The 25,179-nt window shown below is 39.5% G+C and overlaps 1 protein-coding gene and 1 long non-coding RNA gene across 13 annotated transcripts in view; one reads left to right on the forward strand and one right to left on the reverse strand.

Annotated features, from left to right (window-relative positions):
• LOC127521334 (myosin heavy chain, fast skeletal muscle) overlaps positions 1 to 18,630 on the forward strand; it is a 63,357-nt gene extending 44,727 nt beyond the window's left edge. For 5 of the 6 annotated variants that reach the window (XM_051910539.1, XM_051910540.1, XM_051910536.1 and 2 more), the window contains exons 39-40: positions 18,314 to 18,352; positions 18,519 to 18,630. In XM_051910539.1, the coding sequence (XP_051766499.1) occupies positions 18,314 to 18,352; positions 18,519 to 18,536 (57 nt within the window). In that variant the 3' untranslated portion in view covers positions 18,537 to 18,630. Of the gene's footprint in view, positions 1 to 7,597; positions 7,647 to 7,783; positions 7,992 to 8,130; positions 8,275 to 8,353; positions 8,511 to 9,146; positions 9,175 to 9,270; positions 9,386 to 9,474; positions 9,568 to 9,668; positions 9,733 to 9,838; positions 9,938 to 10,026; positions 10,131 to 10,321; positions 10,461 to 10,547; positions 10,667 to 10,770; positions 10,921 to 11,008; positions 11,180 to 11,252; positions 11,560 to 11,782; positions 11,848 to 11,927; positions 12,016 to 12,098; positions 12,217 to 12,333; positions 12,458 to 12,979; positions 13,117 to 13,202; positions 13,459 to 13,544; positions 13,788 to 13,871; positions 14,049 to 14,145; positions 14,292 to 14,369; positions 14,461 to 14,569; positions 14,960 to 15,033; positions 15,161 to 15,281; positions 15,401 to 15,481; positions 15,679 to 15,769; positions 15,954 to 16,022; positions 16,189 to 16,277; positions 16,403 to 16,618; positions 16,928 to 17,036; positions 17,241 to 17,333; positions 17,460 to 17,560; positions 17,732 to 17,820; positions 17,926 to 18,012; positions 18,109 to 18,220; positions 18,353 to 18,518 lie in introns of those variants that run through there. The other variant, XM_051910534.1, reaches the window with a different exon arrangement.
• LOC127521373 (uncharacterized) overlaps positions 1 to 25,179 on the reverse strand; it is a 144,425-nt gene that overhangs the window by 53,179 nt on the left and 66,067 nt on the right. The gene's annotated exons all lie outside the window — the stretch shown is intronic.

The raw sequence follows: 25,179 nt of genomic DNA on the forward strand, positions 1-25,179 counted from the left end.
ATATCACTGTTACGCTGATGATACTCAGCTCTATATTTCTTTAAGGCCTGACAAAACTTACCAATTCACAAAATTAACGGAATGCATAGCTGATATAAAAATTGGATGACCAGTAATTTCCTACTACTAAATTCTGAAAAAAACAGAGATTCTAACAGAGATTTTGGTTCTATTGGACCAAAAACCTCTTCACGTAATAACCTAGAATACTGTCTAACATTTGATGGCTGCAACGTTAAGTCAGTTAGGAACCTGGGTGTGGTCATTGATCTTTCATTTGTAAAACCACATTCTTCCATCTTAAAAATATATCTAAATTACGACATATGCTCTCAATGACAAATGCAGAACAGTTAGTTCATGCGTTCATGACCTCAAGGCTAGATTACTGTAACGCTCTACTTGGTAGATGCCCTGCTTGCTTGATAAACTCCAGCTGGTCCAAAATGCAGCAGCTAGAGTTCTTACTAGAACCAGGAAGTATGACCATATTAGCCCGGTTCTGTCAACACTGCATTGGCTCCCTATTAAACATCGTAAACATTTTAAAATCTTGCTAATTACTTACAAAGCACTAAATGGTTTACTTCCCCAGTACTTGAGCAAGCTCTTAACGCATTATAGTGCTAAATGCCTATTGCAATCTCAAAATTCTGTCCAGTTGTTAATACTTAGAATGTCAAAATCCACCGCAGGCAGTAGATCCTTTTCCTATTTAGCACCTAAACTTTGGAACAGTCTTCCTAGCATTGTTCAGGAAGCAGACACACTTTAAATCTAGACTAAACACAAATAGATCAGCCAGAAACGGGAACACTTCCTATAACACCCAATGTACTTTTTACATTATAAGAAGAATGGCATCTACGCTAATATTAGTCTCTCTGTTTATGCCAAGGTTTACCGTAGTCAGCCGGATTCGGGCCGTATCGAGATCAGATGGAGGACCTGTGCCTAAACACGAGCACAACACATCCCTGAAGGGTCAGCAGAGATTGCGTCAACTATCCGTACGGCATGTGTTAAAACGCTGCCCACTACGCTATTGTTTCACTGCTGTTAATACTCCAATGCAAAGCCTACTCATTCATATAGCCTATTATGGAAAACTACGCTATCACTCTTAATACCATACAAATGTGTAGCCTATATAATTCACATTTCTATTTATTAATTTTATTACAAGAAAAAAATAACATAATATATAGGCCTATTAAGAAATATTTTTAAAAAGAAATATGGGGTATTGGTCCTGCATTAAAGCGCAGCCCATGAAAAAGTGAACACAATTTTGACATTTACTTTGAATTAATTCTAAACGGATGGATAGTTGATTTTTTATCAAACAGGACTCAGTGTGTGCGAGTCAATTGTTTGCTATCTTCCAAGTTATGTTCCTCTGCAGGTTCCCCTCAAGGGTGCGTTCTTTCCCCTCTATATACTATATACTAATATACTATATACTCTATATACTAATGATTGCAGTAGTACATTTGACAATATAGGTAATAGGTAAATATAATAGGTATATATTGAAGTTCGCAGATGACGCTGTCATTGTGAGCCTCCTAGCAAATGAGGAGACATCTCATGGACCTGTGGTGGAGGATTTTGTTTCTTGTTGTGTGAATTGTGGTCTAAACTTAAATATAGCTAAGACCGAAGACATGATTATAGACTTTGGAAAGTCTACCATTTCTTTCTCTCCTACTGTAATTCAGGGATAGGGATCTTGAGCTTGTGGATGAGTATAGATATCTGGGTACAGTGATTGACAATAAATTAAACTTTGATGCTAATACTGATGCCATCTGTAAAAAGGTTCAACAACGTTTGTTTTTCTTAAGGAAAATGAATTCTTTTAAAGTATGTAAAGTGTTAATGACACTGTTTATCAGAGTTTTACTAAATTTGTAATTTCTTACTGTGTCATTGTATGGTTTGATTGTATTAGCTTGTCTGGTAGAAACAGAATGACTAAGTTGATTAAGACTGCATCCAAGGTTATCGGAGCTCAACAGATATTGCTTCAAGATATTTTTAAAGAATGCATTGTTAAAAAAGCCAACGCGATAATTAATTGTCCATCCCATCCATTATATAAAGAGTTTGTTGTACTTCCATCAGGCCGTAGATATAGAGCAATTAGGGGGAGAACAAGGAGATTTAAGAACTCATTCATACCAACTGCTATTTCTATGTTAAATCACCTGTAATCATGGGTAATATGCTGCTACCTGAGTTGATGATCAGTGGAATCCCCCCATTTATCTTTTTATTATTTTTTACTCATGTTTTTTTTTTTTTTTTTAATGTTTATGTGTGTGAATGTGTAAATGTGATGTGTGGCATCTGTGCAAACTAAACTTCCTAACGGATGAATAAACTGAACTAACTAACTAAACTGAACTAAACAGCAAATGCTTACATTTACTACATGTGGTGTGAATGTGATTTTAAAATTTTTTATTGATACTACATTTTTAATCTCCACATGGCGCAGTTGACTGCTACTCACGAAAACGAGCTGTGATACGTCCACACCATTATGTGAAAATCTATGGTTATAGCACCACTTAGCGGTCAAGAGCAGAAATGAATTTCCCGCTGCAAACCGCAATGATACTCACGGCAACAAAAAGTGCATTCTGGTTGATTAACATCTGTAGTGTGAATATTGTTATGTCCTGTGGACGTATTTTAATATATGTGTGATTTGGGGAGAGTGAGTACTTGTTTAGCCTGTCAATGTCATGTGTTGTGTGCTTGCTCTCTTCTCTCACTCTTTGTCTCTCTCCCTTACACAGGCTGCTAATTGGGTTCCAGCTGATCCTCATCAGCTGAGTGAATGTTGCACTATAACACAGTGGAGAAACAACACTGAAAAAAAGTGTATATGTCTTGTCATTACTCTAAAGAACTTTTTATATTTGACTCAAATTTACTTTTCTGTCTTGTTATTGGTCTAACGTAAATTAGTTTGACCGGAAGTAAAATGAAGTTTTGCTGGTGTAATTTAAACTTTTGCTTCAAACCAAATTACTGTGTTTGTGTTCCATGCAAGCCAAGTGACCACTGACGTCATCAAGACTTCGTTTGAGAATTTTCTGATCGATGGCCATCTTGTTTTGCCAAAGACCATTCCGTAAAATAGGTGAGTATTTCTACAAATAAGTTTGATTTTATTGTTACTACATATAATGTATATGATATTGAAGTCAGCATTAACTGATTAATGCATGTTTTGTTGAGTATTTGTTTTGTTTTTAAAGGCTGGTCAGAGACCTTTACTGCTTACTATCAAGTAAATGATGGATGCTCTGCTTTCGGGCGAATTGCTTAAAGTTAAAGTTTAAACTTTAGAGTGATTAAGAAGCACGGATAGATGAACATTAAGAAACGGGATGTGCTTGATGATTTAAAAGCACATTAAGACTTAAATCGGCATTCACTAAATGGCTTCTTGTGCGCGCTCAGGGCTCAGCCGCCTGTCTGCATACATGGGAATAACATTACGAAATGTGTTCAGTTTCGTGGCGTTTGAATGGTCAAATACACAAAATTATGTAAGAAAACACCCATCTTGCAGAGTATTCACAAACACAGTTGGTTATGTCTTAAGCGAACTTAAACAGTTGGGAAAATCTGACATGTATCATATTCATATTAGTATCTCATGATAGATCCGTGCATTCTGTCTTAAGGTGACCGCAGTCAAATAAACCTGCTGTCGTCTGTCATGAATCAAACAACATAGAGAAAATCTCTCTCGACTGCTCGACTAAATAACGTTTTCTAGCTTTAAAAAGAGTCAGTGTATGTTTAATTCATGAAGTAAATAGTTGTATTTTTGCATTGTTTACGTTTTACTGACTGTTTACTTGTCTATGCTTTTATTTTTTATTATTTTTTTCATTTTTAAATCCAGTTAGTAATGCTCTCATTGTAATTTTTTGGAAAGAGATTTTTTTAATGACTTTTCACAACGATTTGGAAATGTTGTAATCAAGTCACATGAGAATGGTAAGTGCCTAAAATATTTGATATTAAGATCTTAAGTATTTCTTTGAAATAATTCAGACAGTGTAAATATGCTTTCATTTGGGACGAATGAAGTCTGATTTCACATTAGTGTCACGCGATCTGCCGCAGCGCACAGTCTACTCCGGTTAAAAGACACGATAGCACAGAGCGGATCATATGCACTGGTCTGCGTAGACCAAAAAACGTATCGGACCATTTGAATTCTGCACAGAATGCTATATTTTAAAGTGATTAGGAGGAAAAACGTTTAGACAAGACTCTGCATTACTAGAAACAGCACTGTTGAGTACAAGAGATAACACCGGTGCCATGCACCAACATATTAGCATGATTATGTTCACTGTTTTGCTTTAGTAACAGCTTCATATTAAATCTAAAAGGGGCTGACTGTGGCTGTCATAAGCTGTCAAACGCAGCTTTGCCGAGCTGTGATATAAATGAAACACTATTGGCTATTTTTAAAAAGGGGAGGAGCTTTTTGATTTGTCCCACCCTCTCTTCCTGTTTCAGTGGAAATTACTTTAACACATTGAACAATGCTGCGCGTTTCAAGGCACTTCAGTAGGCCTTTAAAGAACACTCTTGCTGCTTCATTCTGGATCAGTTGCAGAGGTTTGACAGTGTATGCTGGAAGGCCTGTCAAGAGAGCATTACAATAGTCTGATCTGGATAGAACAAGAGCTTGGACAAGGAGTTGTGAGAAAACCTTTCAAATAAATATATATATATATATATATATATATATAAAAAGGATTTATAACAAAACACAATAAACCATTTGGAACAGGCTTTATCTCAGGAGCTCCTGTTTTAGATATTTGTACTCTGACCTTAAACTTTATTACTTATATTAAGATGAGATTTCAAAGTTTTATTCTGAAAATATTCATTCCCTTTTATATTGGAAAAACAGCCCAGATATGACAGGACATTTAAGACATTGCTCCAGACCAGAAGCGCTCTCGCTCTCTCTCTCTCTCTCTCTCTCGTGCACGATCCCAGTACTCTCAGACAGCGCACGATCAGTTCTCCTTGCGCCTGAATGGTCAAATGCACACATAGTTGTCAAAATGTCCATCATGTCGAGTATTTCACGTAAATACAGTCAGTTATGGCTTAAGTGGACGTAAACAGGTGGCTGAAAACAGGATATGTGTCAGTATTACATCCATGGAATCGGTCTTAAAATGACATTATATATATACATATATATATATATATAATACACACACACACACACACACACACACACACATTCATTTAACACATTTTGTTGTTTTATTAACATTAATCACAGACAACTATTTCATTAGACTACTGTCATTTTAAGACCAGATAATTTCTCATATCATGGTCATATTGCCCACTCGTCCCGTATTCCACCATGAGAAATCTGGTCACCCCAGGTTGTGTTTACATTGGTTCACAGTGTTATGTTATAAACATTTGTTCTGTAATATTTGTTTAGCACTTTTTGAAAGGCAGGTTAAAAAAGACTTGATCAAGTTTGTTTTTGTTTTTTATTATGACTTTGGTAATTATGCCCTTTTGAAGGTTATTGGACACTGTGAAATTTGTGCTTTAAGTTTGTGACAAGCACATAAGAATGATTACTTTTTGCATTGGAGAAAACTGCCTCATCACCAAAAAAAAAAAAAAAAATAATAATAATAATAATAATAATAATAATTAATGTATAGGCATCAGTATTGGTATCGGCAAGTACCAGAAAAAAAATATCGGTACTCGTACTTGGTCCTTAAAAAATGGTATTGGTGCATCTCTAGCTAGGGTTGAGCAAAATCCAAAATTGGAGAAGAAGCATGCTTTAAGTTTAGAAGTTGGAATTTGATTCAGCCAAACTCCACAGGAATTTAAACTGGAATTTGACTTGGAATGAAAGGAAGAGAAATTTACTGAAATATAGATCATAATTGAACACACAAGTAATGCATTCTGGAAACCAAAGTGTTCTACCCTGGTCAACAAAATTATCAGTACAATGACAATCATATATATATACACACACACACACACACACACACACACACAAAGACTGTAGTCTTTTCACTTTGCTGGTTATATTGCTGTTGGTTTAAATATAACCACAGCTCAGCAGAAAGAAATGGATCTTTACATCAGCAAAAAGCTGGACTTCATCACATGTAACTTCTGCTCAAATGCATCCTAGCATGCCACAATAGTTTTGCATTTGAGCACATATTTAAGCAGGCAGAGCAAAATAACTGTTATTTTCTTAAAGAATAATGAAAGAACAATACGTTCTATATACTACCTTACACCTAGTGTTATTAGGCAAAACATTTACTGTATGCTCATATTTAAATCAAGCTAGAGCTTCAAACTCTTCTGAATGCAGTTAATAATATCTACAACGTAAACCACAGAGTAAAATAGTATACTGGAAGTACCAACTGGACATATTCAACAAACAGAAACGTAAACATTTACATTACTTTTTCTTATTGATTTAAGGTAAATTAAAATGAAGCAGAAGACTTACTGACAGTTCCCATCAAGCCTTCACTGCTGCTTGTATGGATAAGTGACCTAATCCTCATAATACAAACAGCAGCTCTCGCTGTGCTATAATTATGATTTTTCCATATAAGCACATGCTGTTTATAACTTTGAGAGTCTTAATATCACTATGTGTCCAGTTTACTTCATGCCATGACTACTGAGATTTAATAGCCTAATAAAAAAATCTGTCAGAGATATTATTTTTCATTTGGAAGGATGACTTGTTACCGTCCATCTCTGGTAATAAATCTTCGAGGTTTTTAAGATTTTAATTTTATCTCCTGCTGGCAAAAGTTGGGAGAATTCTTGGAAAACCAGCCAAGCTGTCCTCTCTGCCCCTGGCTCATGTGATCACTAACAACACTGATATCAAACCTTAATTGCAATGTAAATGAACAACGGGAACAGAAAAAGCAGTTTTAACTGACATATAAATTCTAAGTTACAAGTCTTGATGTCACCTGAAACAGAATACCAGTGACATTTGACTGCTTCTGAGAGTTTCTCTGCTGTGCCAAGTTCCCTTAGTTTTAAAGATGCTACACTGAAATAGGACCTCAACATCAAATTAAATCTACAATATCTACAAGAGTTACAATCTAAAAAAACATGGACTGTGACAAACTTTTATGCCATGTCTATTAACCCAACATCCATTATCTGTGTGTACCAATATAACGATATTCCTCGTATTAGATGAATGACAACATCTTCCAATTTCCTCCCCGGAACAGAGAAACATCACACCAAGTAAAATAACATGACCAAATCTGGCTGGACAGTTCTGCTGAGTGCTCAGTAATGACACTATATAAACAGCAGCCCCTGACCCCCCAAAGACTAACAGTGACCAGGCTAAGGTGGGGTAACTGCACATTTTAATTTGACAGGTTCATTTAAATTTAAGAATTAATGTAGAATGCCTGAGTGTTCTTAATCAAATGATGTATACTAACCCATAATGGAAGATGCTAATACACTTCACTGACTATCTCTTGATCTTTTTCAGAATCCATAAATTGACAGCTGCTTTTTTCCCTCTCGGAGCATCATTAAAGGTAAACTAATACAAGTTACGTCTACTGATTACAACATTGTAATGATAATGACAAGATGACCAGTTTAGAATGTGAAAACTTGAGAAAAGTAGAGAGGTAATACTAAGCAGAGTTAAGGTGAATATTTTACTTCACAGTGCAATCATGGGAGATGGTGAGATGGAGTGCTTCGGCCCGGCGGCCATTTTCCTCCGGAAGACGGAAAGAGAGAGATTAGAGGCTCAGAACACCCCCTTTGATGCCAAAACGGCATTCTTCGTGACAGATCCAGACGAGATGTACCTGAAGGGTACTCTTGTTAGTAAAGAGGGTGGAAAAGCTACTGTCAAAACTCACAGTGGGAAAGTAAGTATCATGGATAAAAACTATTTCATATGTTACTGTGCTTGAGTCTGCAGAGGTTAAAGATCTTCAGTTAAATATCATACAAATGTGTGTACAAAAAGTCTAATCTTTCTTGATTACCGATCAATGTTCATTACAGACTGTCACAGTAAAAGAAGATGAAATCTTCGCCATGAATCCTCCCAAGTTTGACAAAATTGAGGACATGGCCATGATGACCCACCTCAATGAGCCTGCTGTGCTGTTTAACCTCAAAGAGCGTTACGCAGCATGGATGATCTACGTAAGTCTAAGCAAATTATATTTTATTCATGGGATGGGGTGACAGCATTGTTAAACTGGACTATCTATCTTTATTTCAGACCTACTCTGGCTTGTTCTGCGTCACTGTCAATCCCTACAAGTGGCTCCCAGTGTACGATTCAGTCGTTGTGGCTGGATACAGAGGCAAAAAGAGGATTGAAGCCCCGCCTCACATCTTCTCCATCTCCGACAACGCCTACCAGTTCATGCTCACTGGTAAGTGGATTCCAGAAGGGTCTCAACAGACAAGAGTTTTTACCGTATAACATTTATAAATTTATATTTGTAAAGTTATTGCAGGAAAACTGCAAACTACCATTTTATTTATCTGTGTCTTTGTCATATCCATGAAAAAAGCAAAGAGTTCAGGCAACTACTATCTGCAGGGGAAGTTAGTCTTCCACAAGTAACTTTTAGTTTTATGCTTCAACCGCTAGAGAGCCAAAAGTTACATAATGTAGCCTTGATAGATGAATAGACTAAATACAAACAATATGTATATTATTTTATAATATTCACTGTTGCAAATAATGTTTAAATAAGTTTATATAAAAAAAGCACTGATAATGATATTTATCCTTAGTTAACAACTAGCTAGTAAACCATAGCAGGTTTTTCAATGTTTCGTTCAATTAGTAATTGCTTCATAACTACCATTAAGTATTACAAGTATTATTGGATAAAAATAAAAAAAAAATAAAAAAAAATGTGCATTTACATGAATAAATGAATGACTAAAAAAAACAATTATGAATGAACTAAAAATATTTTATAACACTTTATGCCTTCAAGTTAATATAAAGTACTACCTTTATTTGGAATCCCTGTTAACATTTCATGGTGTAATTTCAGATCGTGAGAACCAGTCTGTTCTGATTACGTGAGTAAATATTCTTCTGAAATAACCTGAAACTTTTTGATTATAATGTAAATCCGTAGAAGATTTATGACTAAATGATCTATTGTGAACCTCCAGTGGAGAATCTGGTGCTGGAAAGACTGTGAACACAAAACGTGTCATTCAGTACTTTGCAACTGTTGGTGCAATGTCTGGACCGAAGAAGGCAGAACCTGTCCCTGGAAAAATGCAGGTTAGTGAATATCTCTTCAAGACAATGTTATTGATTACGGTATTTGTGCTTTACATCATAACTATCCATTGTACTACAATTACATATAGGGATCACTGGAGGACCAAATCGTGGCAGCCAACCCTCTGCTGGAGGCTTATGGTAATGCCAAGACTGTGAGGAATGACAACTCCTCTCGTTTTGTAAGTTGAACTAATGAATCATTATAACATTATACAACTTCAGTCACACCTTCAAAGCTTCCAAACACCTGAGCTTTTGTTAATGATTTCAATCTTCATAGGGTAAATTCATCAGGATTCACTTTGGGACCACTGGAAAACTGGCCTCAGCTGATATTGAAACTTGTGAGTCAACACTGTTTTAAGCCAAACATTTTATTTGGAGACCAAAATGTGGGTTAATCGATTGCAGTCAATGACTTTTTTTTTTATCCATTTTTGTCTTTGGAAGATCTGCTGGAAAAGTCAAGAGTTACATTCCAGCTGTCTGCTGAGAGGAGCTACCACATCTTCTACCAGCTCATGACCGGACACAAGCCAGAGCTGCTCGGTGAGAAATCTACAGTCTTGTGCATTTCATTTATTTCCGTGTTTGAGAACACTGTTAACATACTGCACTTCAATTTTTTTTTTTTACAGAGGCCCTGCTCATCACCACCAACCCTTACGACTATCCAATGATCAGCCAGGGTGAAATCACTGTCAAGAGTATCAATGATGTGGAGGAGTTCATTGCCACAGATGTATGTGGACAACTGCATTATCATTAGCAGTAGTAGTACTAGTATTTTCAGATTCTATGAAATATGTCTGAGCAAACAAACATCAGAAAAACACCAGCATAAACTGAATACTGCGTGACATACAATATGAAATACCCATCTCTTTGACTTTAATTAATAATGTGTGATTCATTCGGTCATTGTATAAACAGACTGCGATTGACATTCTGGGCTTCAGTGCTGATGAGAAAAACAGCATCTACAAGCTGACAGGTGCTGTGATGCATCATGGGAACATGAAGTTTAAACAGAAGCAGAGAGAGGAGCAGGCCGAACCTGATGGCACTGAGGGTAAGACGTACTTTTAGCACATATTAACATGTAAACATTCACTTCATTAGTGACAACAATGCATAAAACTTCTCTGTTCTTCCTCAGTGGCTGATAAAATCGCCTACCTCATGGGCCTCAACTCCGCTGACATGCTGAAAGCTCTATGTTTCCCCAGAGTGAAGGTCGGAAATGAGATGGTGACCAAAGGCCAGACAGTACCACAGGTGCTCACTTATCTACTCTACTCGATAAATGAATAAAGCTAGAAATGTCTCATAGATATTCAAAGTGTAATAATATGATCTACACTGACCTTTGAATTTCTCAGGTGAACAACGCAGTCTCTGCGCTCTCCAAGTCTGTCTATGAGAAAATGTTCTTGTGGATGGTCATCCGTATCAATGAGATGTTGGACACAAAACAGCCAAGACAGTTCTTCATTGGTGTGCTGGACATCGCTGGATTTGAGATCTTTGATGTGAGCATCAGTTATTAAAGTCTGTGTAAGAATCAAGACATAAAAGATAACAGAGGCAAGTTCTTACTACTGACTGTTTAATTATCAGTTCAACAGCTTGGAGCAGCTTTGCATCAACTTCACAAATGAGAAACTGCAACAGTTCTTCAACCACCACATGTTTGTTCTGGAGCAAGAGGAGTACAAGAAAGAAGGCATTGAATGGGAGTTCATTGACTTTGGTATGGACTTGGCTGCCTGCATTGAGCTCATTGAGAAGGTAAGAGGACCTTCAGCAAATTAATATGATTATCCATATTGTGCCTGTACTTGAGCATGAATTTCTCCAACAGCCAATGGGCATCTTCTCCATCCTTGAAGAGGAGTGCATGTTCCCCAAAGCTACAGACACAAGCTTCAAAAACAAGTTGCATGATCAGCATCTGGGCAAAACTGCAGCTTTCCAGAAGCCCAAGCCTGCCAAAGGTAAAGCAGAGGCCCACTTCTCTCTGGTGCACTACGCCGGCACTGTGGACTACAACATTAATGGCTGGTTGGACAAGAACAAGGATCCACTGAACGACTCTGTTGTGCAACTCTACCAAAAATCATCGCTCAAAGTGCTGGCCTTCCTGTATGTCACTCATGGAGCTGCTGAAGGTATGAACATCTGCATTTCCGCAATTTCTTTGTTTTAATTATATACAAATTTAATTAATTAAAACACACTATGATCACAGATTCTAAAGTTTCATTAAAATATGACATAACTATGCAAGCTAACAAATAGATTCAACAAGATTTAAATAGAGATTTATTAAAGGGTTTAATGGAAAGCAACACAAGATCAATAAAGACTTTTTTTTTTATTGACATGAAACAGCTGAGGGCGGTGGAAAGAAGAAAAAGAAGGGTGGTTCCTTCCAGACTGTCTCTGCACTTTTCAGGGTAAACAGATTCTCTCTTTTAATGAAGGAGGTGAACTTTTTCTCTAATAAGGATTGGACTAATGACAAATATTTCCACAGGAGAACTTGGGTAAGCTGATGACTAACCTGAGGAGCACTCACCCTCACTTTGTGCGCTGCTTGATTCCTAATGAGTCCAAGACTCCAGGTAAACTTAATCCCTGAAGACTCAAGTGAATCACAGTTAACAGTTAAAATACATCTGGAATCAAATGAACATCTTTATTGCAGGTCTGATGGAGAACTACCTGGTTATCCACCAGCTCAGGTGTAATGGTGTGCTGGAGGGCATCAGAATCTGCAGGAAGGGTTTCCCCAGCAGAATCCTCTACGGTGACTTCAAGCAGAGGTAAAGACACCTTTTTGCAACCACTTAATTAGAGATGATGCACAACCTAATCTTCATCATCTTATAACTATATTTTTGGCTTCACAAAAACATGACTCTCCCCTGAATGTCCTCTAGATACAAAGTATTAAACGCTAGCGTCATCCCTGAGGGACAGTTCATTGACAACAAAAAGGCTTCAGAGAAACTCTTGGGCTCTATTGATGTTGACCACACCCAATACAAGTTTGGACACACCAAGGTGATAAAACCCTACTAAACCTACACAAAAAGTATATGGACACCCAAAAATGTAAATTCTGTCATCACTGACTCACCTTCATGTTGTACGTTGTACCACATACTTTCTTCTGTGGAACAGAAGAGAAGATATTTGAAGAATGTTTCAGCTGTTTTTTTCTCTATACAATGAAAGTTATTGTGGTCCAAATTAAACAGCCTGAGTACATTTTTACATGCATTTTTGGGTCAGGCACTGCAGGGGTGATGGGGTCTGGCTTACAGTCGGCATTGTAGTTCATCTTAAATGTGTTCAATTTGTGAGGATTTGTGCCTGTCAAGTTCACACCAGGCTTAGTAAAGTATTTTTTAATGGACCCCGCATTGTGCACAGAGACATTGTTATGCCTCCCCAAACAGTTGAGTCAAAGTTGAAAGCACAGAATTCTCTAGAATGTTATTGTGTATATTATAGAATATAATAGATTTATTTTCACATCTACTTGGCCTCTTTAAAACTACTATTTTCCAAATGGTCTTGTAGGTGTTCTTCAAAGCTGGTCTGTTGGGTACTCTTGAGGAGATGAGAGATGAGAAACTAGCAGAACTGGTTACCATGACTCAGGCTTTGTGCCGTGGATATGTCATGAGGAAGGAGTTTGTCAAAATGATGGAGAGGAGGTACAATGAACTTACAAAACCGTTTGAAACAACTGTTTGTTACGAAAGATTGATAATGACTAATTTACTAATTGCAAATTACACAGAGAATCAATTTATTCCATCCAATACAACATCCGCTCATTCATGAATGTGAAACATTGGCCATGGATGAAGCTCTACTTCAAGATCAAGCCTCTTCTGAAGAGTGCAGAGACTGAGAAAGAAATGGCAGCCATGAAGGAGAACTATGAGAAAATGAAGGAGGATCTAGCAAAGGCATTAGCTAAAAAGAAAGAGCTTGAGGAGAAAATGGTGTCACTTCTTCAGGAGAAAAACGATCTTCAACTGCAAGTAGCAGCTGTGAGTATTTCAGCTCTTATTGATCCTAATATAGACGCAACAGCTATGAACATAAGCCATTAAACTACATCCATCTCAATGACCAGGAAACTGAAAACCTCTCTGATGCTGAAGAGAGATGTGAAGGTCTCATCAAAAGCAAGATCCAGCTTGAGGCAAAACTCAAAGAGAGCAATGAGAGACTGGAGGATGAGGAGGAAATCAATGCTGAACTCACTGCCAAGAAGAGGAAACTGGAGGACGAATGCTCTGAACTGAAGAAAGACATTGATGACCTAGAGCTCACCTTGGCCAAAGTGGAGAAGGAGAAACATGCAACAGAAAATAAGGTCAATCATCTTTTCACATGTTCTTCACACTGCTGATTGTTCAGGATCTTGAGAATGAAAACAATGAACAATGTTTCTATTTAGGTTAAAAACCTGACGGAGGAGATGGCCTCTCAGGATGAGAGCATTGCCAAGCTGACCAAAGAGAAGAAAGCCCTCCAAGAGGCACACCAGCAGACTCTTGATGACCTGCAGGCAGAGGAAGACAAAGTCAACACTCTGACTAAATCTAAGACAAAGCTTGAGCAGCAAGTGGATGATGTAAGATGTTTGACATGAAACTAAGAGCATGAATCAATAGGAGATTCATTTTGTGTCTCTATACCAGAATTAAATGCTCTGGTTTCTGTAACAATAGCTTGAGGGCTCACTGGAGCAAGAGAAGAAGCTCCGTATGGACCTTGAGAGAGCCAAGAGGAAGCTTGAGGGTGATCTGAAACTGGCCCAGGAGTCCATAATGGACCTGGAGAATGACAAACAGCAATCAGATGAGAAGATCAAAAAGTAAGCGGACGTTAGCTTTCACAAAATTACACAAAATAAGTATTTTACATATTTTACAAAACAATACTTCAAATACAGGAAAGACTTTGAGATTAGTCAGTTTCTCAGCAAGATTGAGGATGAACAAACTTTGGGAGCACAGCTTCAGAAGAAGATCAAAGAACTTCAGGTAACACTAACCATAATCTTTTCAATATGAGACTGTGAATTAGATGCATAGCTGGGAAAACCCACGTTACCAATATCACTGGGTAATTCAATTTTCTTTATTTATTTAGGCCCGTATTGAGGAGCTGGAAGAGGAAATTGAGGCAGAACGAGCTGCTCGTGCTAAAGTGGAGAAGCAGAGAGCTGATCTCTCCAGGGAACTTGAAGAGATCAGCGAGAGGCTTGAGGAAGCTGGTGGTGCCACTGCTGCCCAGATTGAGATGAACAAGAAACGTGAAGCCGAATTCCAGAAGTTGCGTCGTGATCTGGAAGAGTCCACCTTGCAGCATGAAGCTACTGCCGCAGCTCTCCGAAAGAAGCAGGCAGACAGTGTGGCTGAGCTCGGAGAACAGATCGACAACCTCCAGCGAGTCAAGCAGAAGCTGGAGAAGGAGAAGAGTGAATACAAGATGGAGATTGATGACTTGACAAGCAACATGGAAGCTGTGGCGAAATCAAAGGTAATTTCACTAAAGGATCATTAAATATAAAAGCATCTTTACAAACATCTGTAAATAACCTTGAATCTCTTTAGGGTAATTTAGAGAAGATGTGCCGTACCCTGGAAGACCAGCTGAGTGAAATCAAGACCAAGAGTGATGAAAATATTCGTCAGCTGAATGACATGAATGCACAACGCGCAAGACTTCAGACTGAAAATGGTAAGAAAGAGTAAGCTGCACATGTAAAAACCTCAAAACATTGAGTAAAAAGTTGTTATTATATTTGTTATTATAAGTATGTTATTATATTTCATGGTAATATCTGTAACCTGTTTCCAAGGTGAATTTAGTCGGCAACTGGAAGAGAAAGAAGCACTTGTTTCACAATTAACTAGAGGAAAACAGGCTTATGTACAACAAATTGAGGAACTCAAAAGACACATTGAGGAAGAAGTCAAGGTAGAGTTATACATAAATAATATGCTTTTTTATAATGTAAACAATTCTATAGATGGTAACTCAAAATGTTCTGCCTGATAGGCCAAGAACGCTCTGGCCCATGCGGTTCAGTCTGCTCGCCATGACTGTGATTTGCTCAGAGAGCAGTATGAGGAAGAGCAGGAGGCCAAAGCTGAACTCCAGCGTGGAATGTCTAAGGCCAACAGTGAGGTAGCTCAGTGGAGAACCAAATATGAGACTGATGCCATCCAACGCACTGAGGAGCTTGAGGAATCCAAGTAAATACATCATTGGGAAAAGTCTTCAGTATCCTACATTTAATAGGACAAATATTAATAAGATTTCATACTTTCAAATCACTTTCCTCAGGAAAAAGCTGGCCCAGCGTCTGCAGGACGCTGAAGAATCCATTGAGGCGGTGAACTCCAAGTGTGCCTCTCTGGAAAAGACCAAACAGAGACTGCAGGGTGAAGTAGAGGATCTCATGATTGATGTGGAGAGGGCAAATGCATTGGCAGCCAACCTTGACAAGAAGCAGAGAAACTTTGACAAGGTAAGAAATACATGGATAACCTGTAAACCTAAACCTTGAACCCAATGACTACATTTCTTTCATTATCAGGTGCTAGCAGACTGGAAACAGAAGTATGAGGAAAGTCAGGCTGAACTAGAAGGTGCTCAGAAAGAAGCTCGTTCTCTCAGCACTGAGCTTTTCAAAATGAAGAACTCCTATGAGGAAGCTCTTGACCACCTGGAGACCCTGAAGAGGGAGAACAAGAATCTGCAACGTAATGCAACTTTTTGTTTGTACAAGGACTAAAAAAAGATATGCATAATAACAGAAAATCTTACACTTATGAATTTTAAACCCTTTTAGAGGAGATTTCTGACCTCACTGAGCAGCTTGGAGAGACTGGAAAGAGCATTCATGAGTTAGAGAAAGCCAAGAAGACAGTGGAGTCTGAGAAATCAGAGATCCAGACTGCACTTGAAGAAGCTGAGGTGCCATTCCTTTGCTATAATACAAACATTATGATACCACTGCTTTGAATAATATTAAAACATTGAATATGGAATGGTTCTAAACCTTAAATGGAAATCTTAATGTCTGCTAATTATTTCCTTAAACCGTCATAAATTTACTTCCAACACTCTAGTGACTACAGTATAATGAGACCAATTTAAAAATAAGTCGGTTGTTTCCTTTTGTCCTTGTAGGGCACCCTGGAGCATGAAGAGTCCAAGATTCTTCGTGTGCAGCTGGAGCTGAACCAGGTGAAGAGTGAGATTGACAGGAAGCTTGCTGAGAAGGATGAGGAGATGGAACAGATCAAGAGGAACAGCCAAAGAGTCATCGATTCCATGCAAAGCACTCTGGACTCTGAGGTCAGGAGCAGAAACGATGCCCTGAGAGTCAAAAAGAAGATGGAGGGAGATCTGAATGAGATGGAGATCCAGCTGAGTCATGCCAACCGCCAGGCTGCTGAGGCCCAGAAACAGCTCAGGAATGTCCAAGGCCAACTCAAGGTAATCTATCTGTAGAGTGTGGAATTGCAAAAAATATGTTTGACAATATGAATATGATACATGAATTAACCAAAGCATGAGAACTAACAAAGAAAGAATGTTACCACAGGATGCCCAGCTGCACCTTGATGACGCTCTCAGAGGACAGGAGGACATGAAGGAGCAGGTGGCCATGGTGGAGCGCAGGAATAACCTGATGCAAGCAGAGATTGAGGAGCTGAGAGCTGCACTGGAGCAAACAGAGAGAGGCCGCAAAGTGGCGGAGCAGGAGCTGGTTGATGCCAGCGAGCGTGTGGGACTGCTGCACTCACAAGTACAAACAATTACTAAATACTTGGAACAAATTCAGGATACATGATAAACTATTATATAAATGTACAATAAACTAACTGCTTACATCCCACAGAATACAAGTCTTATTAACACCAAGAAGAAGCTCGAGGCTGATCTGGTCCAGGTTCAAGGTGAGGTGGATGATTCAGTCCAGGAGGCCAGAAATGCAGAGGAGAAGGCCAAGAAGGCCATCACTGATGTGAGTGTTTACATTCTGCTACTCTATTATAATTTAAACAGTTATTTGCATTGTATTTGTACCTATATTGATTAATTCATTTTAATTGGCTAATATTTCAGGCTGCCATGATGGCTGAGGAGCTGAAGAAGGAGCAGGACACCAGTGCTCACCTGGAGAGGATGAAGAAGAACCTGGAGGTGACTGTCAAAGACCTGCAGCACCGTCTGGATGAGGCTGAAAGTCTGGCCATGAAGGGTGGAAAGAAACAGCTCCAGAAACTGGAGTCCAGGGTAAATTTGAGTGTTTAGGAACAAAACACATTTTTAGATGTACTGGTCATGGCAGAGATTTGACAGGTGAAACAATAACTCTACTGAAGGTGCGTGAGTTAGAGTCTGAAGTTGAAGCTGAGCAGAGACGTGGTGCAGACGCTGTGAAAGGAGTGCGCAAATACGAGAGGAGGGTGAAGGAGCTCACCTACCAGGTAAAACTACCCAGAAATTAGAAATTTACCACCTTTCTAAACAACATACAGATTAACTAAGACCATGACCAATATTTACACCCAAAGACTGAGGAAGACAAGAAGAACGTGACCCGACTGCAGGATCTGGTAGACAAGCTGCAGCTGAAAGTGAAGGCCTACAAGCGCCAGGCTGAAGAATCTGTAAGTCTAATATCAAATGTCTTGAGCGTGAAGTTTTAGTATTGACAAAAGCGTCCAGTGCCATGAATGCACTGCTATGAAATGGGTTGGATATCTTGTGTAATCGTAACAGGAGGAGCAGGCCAACACTCACCTGTCCAGGTACAGGAAGGTGCAGCATGAGCTGGAGGAGGCTCAGGAGCGCGCTGACATCGCCGAGTCTCAGGTCAACAAGCTGAGGGTCAAGAGCCGTGATGCTGGAAAGGTATTGTATTTTTTTTATTTTTTTCATTTTTCTTTATTTTTGCAAAAAGGGTAGGGGGTGAATCTTAATATACACTGCTTAATATACAGAAGTTTCTGACTGAAAAAAAAAAATGCAAATTCATTTTTGTAAATGTCTTTTTTTTTTTTTTTTTTTTTTACTGAAGAGCAAGGATGAAGAATGAAGATGAGACATCACAACACATCCACAAGCAAGCATATAATATGACTTCTTTGTGCTGTGTCTTACATGTCCATTAAATGCAGTTTCTAAAAGCACTCTTTGTTTGTGTTATTGTACACTGGTAGAGTATGGCACCAATGCCAAGATCACTGGTTCAATTCTCAGGGAATGCATGGACTAATAAAAAAAAAAATTCATAAGTTGCTTAAGAAAGTTTCTACCAAATGTACAAGTGTCTATATACTTTTACACAAATAACTCATTTTAAAATTCAGCTAAATTATAAAACCAAGTCATTATAATTTTATCCATCAAACATAATACAACAGAGCTATACAGTCCAATCTTGTCACTTTCATTGACGAATGAGAATTACTGTGTGCAAATATAATGTCAAATTATATGGCAAAATCCATCGGTTTTTAATAGGGATGTTCATCTAGTTTTTTTTTTGTTTTGTTTTTTCCCTAACTGACAACCAAAGCTTGTTAAACGAACAAGATTATGTTAAATTAGAATTAAATTAAATTAGAATGGATAAGTGTCTGTGACCCATTAAAAATGATAAAATCTGTTTTCCAGGGGCTTAGTTTTACACGCACAAAAAGCAGCATAAACAACAGAACATCAGGATTCACATCACACACATGCAGTACTTCTGTAAATAGAGAAAAACAGAATAAAAGTGTGTATATATATATATATATATATATATATATAAATAAAAGTAATAAATACGTGAAATATATTTCACTTAAATAATTAACAGACTAACAAAATGGGGGAAAAAAAAGAGCGACAAGTAGTATATGCTGAGTTTTGGTTCATTTTGACGTACTCCACAAACACTTAATGGAAAGGAAACAGATGACAGAAACTGCATCCTGTTTGTTTTCTTTATTTTACAAAAGCTGTAAAGGAAACAATTCAAGTGATTGTGCAGATCACCTCACGCGAGCGCACAACATATCAGCTCTAGAAAACTTGAAATGACAGCCTGTTTATTATCAGAATAAAATACAGTCAACCAAACATATAAAAAGTTACACTGCTCAATTTAAACAGTCTGTAGTACAATCTGTGGCATTCAGCATGAGCACCGCCCCACTGTGGTGTTATTACGCCAAGCACATTTCTGTGCATGTGAAGGATGAAGTTCCCTTTCGAAAGGGAACTCGCTCTCTGATGAATACGCAATGGGAAACGTCACACGTGACTCGGTGTTCGAAAGCCAACTATCCAATAACTCCAATCCTTATTGGCCGGCGACAGCCTATGACGTCATAAGGCGCGACCCGGAAGTATAAAGGAGCGCCTAGCGAAGCAGTCAGTATCTCTTCGTCTTTCAGGACTATTTGTGTCTGCCACTATCGTGCTACCTCTACAACAAGAAGGTATTTATCATGTCTGAAGACACAGGAAAACGTTTTAGGAAGTGTGCTGATCCATGTCCATGATCCAAGATTCTTGATGCCGGAAGATACACACAACCTTTGCGTTCACTGTCTTGGGGAAGAACATGCACGGACAGTGCTTGAGGGCGCTGTCTGTGCAAATTGTGAGCGTTTCCCTATGAAAACGCTCGTTCCCACCTGGCCCTCTTCTCAAGGGAAGGGGCGTTGACATCTGTGCCTGGTGGGTCTGGCCCCGCTCGTGCTGAGGCAGAGACCGCTTCTTTCTCCAGGCCTCCTTGCCCAGCGTATGCAGAGTTACTGGAGGTTATGGAGCGCGGAAAGAGGAAAGAGGTCGTACGCGGGAGACTTGACAAACGATTTCTTTCTGACCATAACCACGTAACTCCTGTGAGCCTTCCATTCCTTCCTGATCTCCACGTAGAGATTGAGAAGGCATGGAAGAGCCCATACTCAGCGAGAATACATCCACATCAGCGGGGAAATTTCGCTGATGTGGAGGGATTATGCCAGCACGGGTATGTGTCGATGCCGCCTATTGATGAAACATTAGCGAGCTATCTCGTCACTGGCAGTGCACCGACACTAAAAGCTCCGGTCCTGCCGTCTAGACCCCTAAAGATGACATCTCGTCTGAACGGCAGGGCATACGCTGCTGCAGGTCAGGCTGGCGCGGCTTTGCACTCCATGGCAGTGTTGCAAGCCTACCAGGCGAACCTGCTGAAGGATCTGGATCAGGGGCAGGGTTTGTCCCCTGATGCGGTAGCTGAGCTGCGCCGCACTACAGATCTCACTCTCCGGGCCACCAAGCAGACGGCCGCCTCGATTGGTCGATCGATGGTGGCCATGGTGGCCATGGAGAGGCATCTGTGGCTGAACATGGCAGACATGATGCCCCGGTCTCACCTTCCGAACTTTTTGGCGGCTCCGTTGAGACGGTCGTTGGAGGGTTCGGATAGGCAAGGGCGCGCTCAGCAGCTTATAAGAACTGTATACCGCTCAGATCCGATTCTGGGCCGAGACAGCCGGGAGGCCCTGGCCCGTCTCGAGTCGAGTCTCAGAGACAGGGCCAGTGATCCAGTGTCGCCGCTCGAGTGCCTCCCCCACCTCGGAGTAAGTCGCAAAAGCGGCGGGATACGAGGAAGAGGAAGCAAGACTTGAGGGAGGTGATCGAGCACAGGCGCCAGCAGCGCCGGTAGTCGATCTCCTCTCTGGCAGGTGTATATTACTTTTACCCCCGCCCCTCTTCCTCGGCCTCCCGGGAGTTTTTAATCAACTGTGCATGTTCAGGAGACACCTTTGAACAGTTAGGCTGACGGCTGGGCCCATGATGAATTTTTCTCTGACGGCCCGCCTTCTGGCTTGATAGTGAAAGGGTTCTTTGGCTTAGAACCTGGATTCTATCCTTCCATCAAATTCAGAAGGAAGAGTCCTTGGTCTTCGAGCCGCGGGAAGGTAAGACAAGGTCCGATTTATTATTTAAATGTTTGACATTGTTTTTGCTCCTGTATATATATATATATATATATATATATATATATATATATATTTATTTTACTGAGCTTGTAACAGTAAAATATGTTAAGGGGTTTTTGGGCAAAACTGAAGTGGTTTCAAGGTGACTAAGCAGGCCACAAAATGTCTGCCGTTTAGTCTCCTTTGAGCTTCTCAGCTTTTTTTCAGTATAGTCTGAGTTGGCACTCACTACTTCAGTTTATATGTGTCGGTGGCCTTTTTCGGCCGCCTGACTTTACTGCTTGTGAACTTCGCTTTCTTTCTCTTTCCATGAGATTTGGAAGCGAATAACAGGCTTTATTAAGCTCTTTGGTGCCTGTTGTTGTATCTAGGCCCATAGCTTAGCGGCCAGGCTAGAGCTAGGTTTATTGTGTTATTCGTTTAATAACCCCTTATACATACTATCCCTGTCTGGATATATAGTTCCTAGTTCTGGCCTCCTCCTGAGGGAGTTGTTAGGCCGTATGCCCATTATCCCCTTGCTATGTAGGTGCAACTGTTGAGTTTAACAGCTAGGTTGTAGACTGTTTTAGACTTCCTGATGCCGTTATCTCAGGTGGTAGGCCCTTATCTTTGCGTAGATAAGTTATGCAGTTGTGCTAGTGCAACCCACACCTGAGGTGTAAATTTTATGTTGACTCTACAGCTGGACCAATGTGCTCAGAAGTCTAGGTTTGTCCACAGAGAGAGATGGTGCAACAAGAGTGAACAAATTCAGACGGTCAAGGTTTTTGGTAAGAGCAAGTTTTGACTGTATTGAACACAAGAAATAATTGATTTAATTTAAATGCAGTGACATAGGAATATTCACGTTACACTAATTTGTACCCTTTCCTCCTTCTTTCCAGGAATTTGATAGTTGTTTTCACTTATTACAATTAATTTTCAGTTCAGAATTCAATTAGGGCAAATGTAATTTGTTTGTGTATAAATTAAGACTAAATAAAATAAACTTTCACTGCCCTTTCTGTCTGAATTACTTGTTCTTGAATTTAACCCTATTTAGTTTTCACTCTTTACACATTAACATCCAATCAGTTTAACATGAACAAATAAAATTTCAGTTATTGGACTGAATAACCAGTAACCACAGGGTTCATTCACCATAAACTGGAAGACCTCAAAATGAAAAAAATAAAATATAAAAATCAAAATCAGTCCATGAATTCAGTTCAGTTCCTGGAAGAAAAAGTTCCTTGAACGTGGTGTAATTCACAGTCTGTGCAGTTGATCCAGGATTAGGACGAATACAAAAAAAAAAAACAAGTTTGTTGTGCAATTCCTGTCCTACCGTTCGACGACCACACGGTTAAGTTCACAAGAAGTTAAGGATTCACTCTACAGGTGGGCCGCCAGTCCAACTCCACCAAGATGCACATAGAAAGTGCAGGAAGGAGTTGAGACGATTCACAGGGATTAACGCTTTGATTAATCCACATCCAGATCTGGCAACATTCAGTAGCTGGCTCCACGAAACTCAAACAGACATCACAGGAAAAAAAAAACCTGGCCAAGGAACTCATTCATCACACGTACATCGGCCAAACAGGAAATTTCCAGAGCATATGCGTTCCAAAGTGTCACTCTCCGCACAATCTGCTTCTCTCTGAACATTACTTTTCTCCGACTTCGAGGCACTGAATCTCCCGGGATAGCGAGAAGCGTCCGTTTGTATCAGAGGTTAGAGAGAAAAGAGAAAGATCTCGAACGTGCAGGATATAATAATCGCGCGACGGCGGAGATTTAGTGACGTCAGGCGCGATCTCATTGGATACTTCATAATGTGAGAATATTATTGGAGAATTTTGAAACCTTCAATATTTGATACATATATATTTATATTATATACAATTTTATGTAATTAGTAAAATTAATTACAGTGGGTACAGGAAAGTATTCAGACCCCCTTCAATTTTTCACTCTTTGTTATATTGCAGCCATTTGCTGAAATCATTTAAGTTCATTTTTTTTCCCCTCATTAATGTACACACAGCACCCCATATTGACAGAAAAACACAAAATTATTGACATTTTTGCAGATTTATTAAAAAAGAAAAACTGAAATATCACATGGTCCTAAGTATTCAGACCCTTTGCTCAGTATTTAGTAGAAGCACCCTTTTGATCTAATACAGCCATGAGTCTTTTTGGGAAAGATGCAACAAGTTTTTCACACCTGGATTTGGGGATCCTCTGCCATTCCTCCTTGCAGATCCTCTCCAGTTCTGTCAGGTTGGATGGTAAACGTTGGTGGACAGCCATTTTTAGGTCTCTCCAGAGATGCTCAATTGGGTTTAAGTCAGGGCTCTGGCTGGGCCATTCAAGAACAGTCACAGAGTTGTTGTGAAGCCACTCCTTCGTTATTTTAGCTGTGTGCTTAGGGTCATTGTCTTGTTGGAAGGTAAACCTTCGGCCTAGTCTGAGGTCCTGAGCACTCTGGAGAAGGTTTTCGTCCAGGATATCCCTGTACTTGGCCGCATTCATCTTTCCCTCGATTGCAACCAGTCGTCCTGTCCCTGCAGCTGAAAAACACCCCCACAGCATGATGCTGCCACCACCATGCTTCACTGTTGGGACTGTATTGGACAGGTGATGAGCAGTGCCTGGTTTTCTCCACACATACCGCTTAGAATTAAGGCCAAAAAGTTCTATCTTGGTCTCATCAGACCAGAGAATCTTATTTCTCACCATCTTAGCAAACTCCATGCGGGCTTTCATGTGTCTTGCACTGAGGAGAGGCTTCCATCGGGCCACTCTGCCATAAAGCCCCGACTGGTGGAGGGCTGCAGTGATGGTTGACTTTCTACAGCTTTCTCCCATCTCCCGACTGCATCTCTGGAGCTCAGCCACAGTGATCTTTGGGTTCTTCTTTACCTCTCTCACCAAGGCACTTCTCCCCCGATAGCTCAGTTTGGCCGGACGGCCAGCTCTAGGAAGGGTTCTGGTCGTCCCAAATGTCTTCCATTTAAGGATTATGGAGGCCACTGTGCTCTTAAGAACCTTAAGTGCAGCAGAAATTTTTTTGTAACCTTGGCCAGATCTGTGCCTTGCCACAATTCTGTCTCTGAGCTCTTCAGGCAGTTCCTTTGACCTCATGATTCTCATTTGCTCTGACATGCACTGTGAGCTGTAAGGTCTTATATAGACAGGTGTGTGGCTTTCCTAATCAAGTCCAATCAGTATAATCAAACACAGCTGGACTCAAATGAAGGTGTAGAACCATCTCAAGGATGATCAGAAGAAATGGACAGCACCTGAGTTAAATATATGAGTGTCACAGCAAAGGGTCTGAATACTTAAGACCATGTGATATTTCAGTTTTTCTTTTTTAATAAATCTGCAAAAATGTCAACAATTCTGTGTTTTTCTGTCAATATGGGGTGCTGTGTGTACATTAATGAGGGAAAAAAAATGAACTTAAATGATTTTAGCAAATGGTTGCAATATAACAAAGAGTGAAAAATTTAAGGGGGTCTGAATACTTTCCGTACCCACTGTACATCATAATTTATGGTTTCAGCCTCTTATACTTAGTTTAATATATTGTTTTATATATAGTTTGTTTAATTCAAAGGTTTATTTTTATTTTTTTCTCAGTCACTAACCACTAGTAACCTGGGTTACACTAGGCCCCACTTTCTAGAACTTTTATGCTATGGAAAATGTGTTTTTTCCTCTGAGCTACTTGTCTTATTGAATCAAGTTTGAGTTGACGTT

This window comes from Ctenopharyngodon idella, chromosome 10 (genome assembly GCF_019924925.1).
Source record: "Ctenopharyngodon idella isolate HZGC_01 chromosome 10, HZGC01, whole genome shotgun sequence".
NCBI lineage: Eukaryota > Metazoa > Chordata > Actinopteri > Cypriniformes > Xenocyprididae > Ctenopharyngodon > Ctenopharyngodon idella.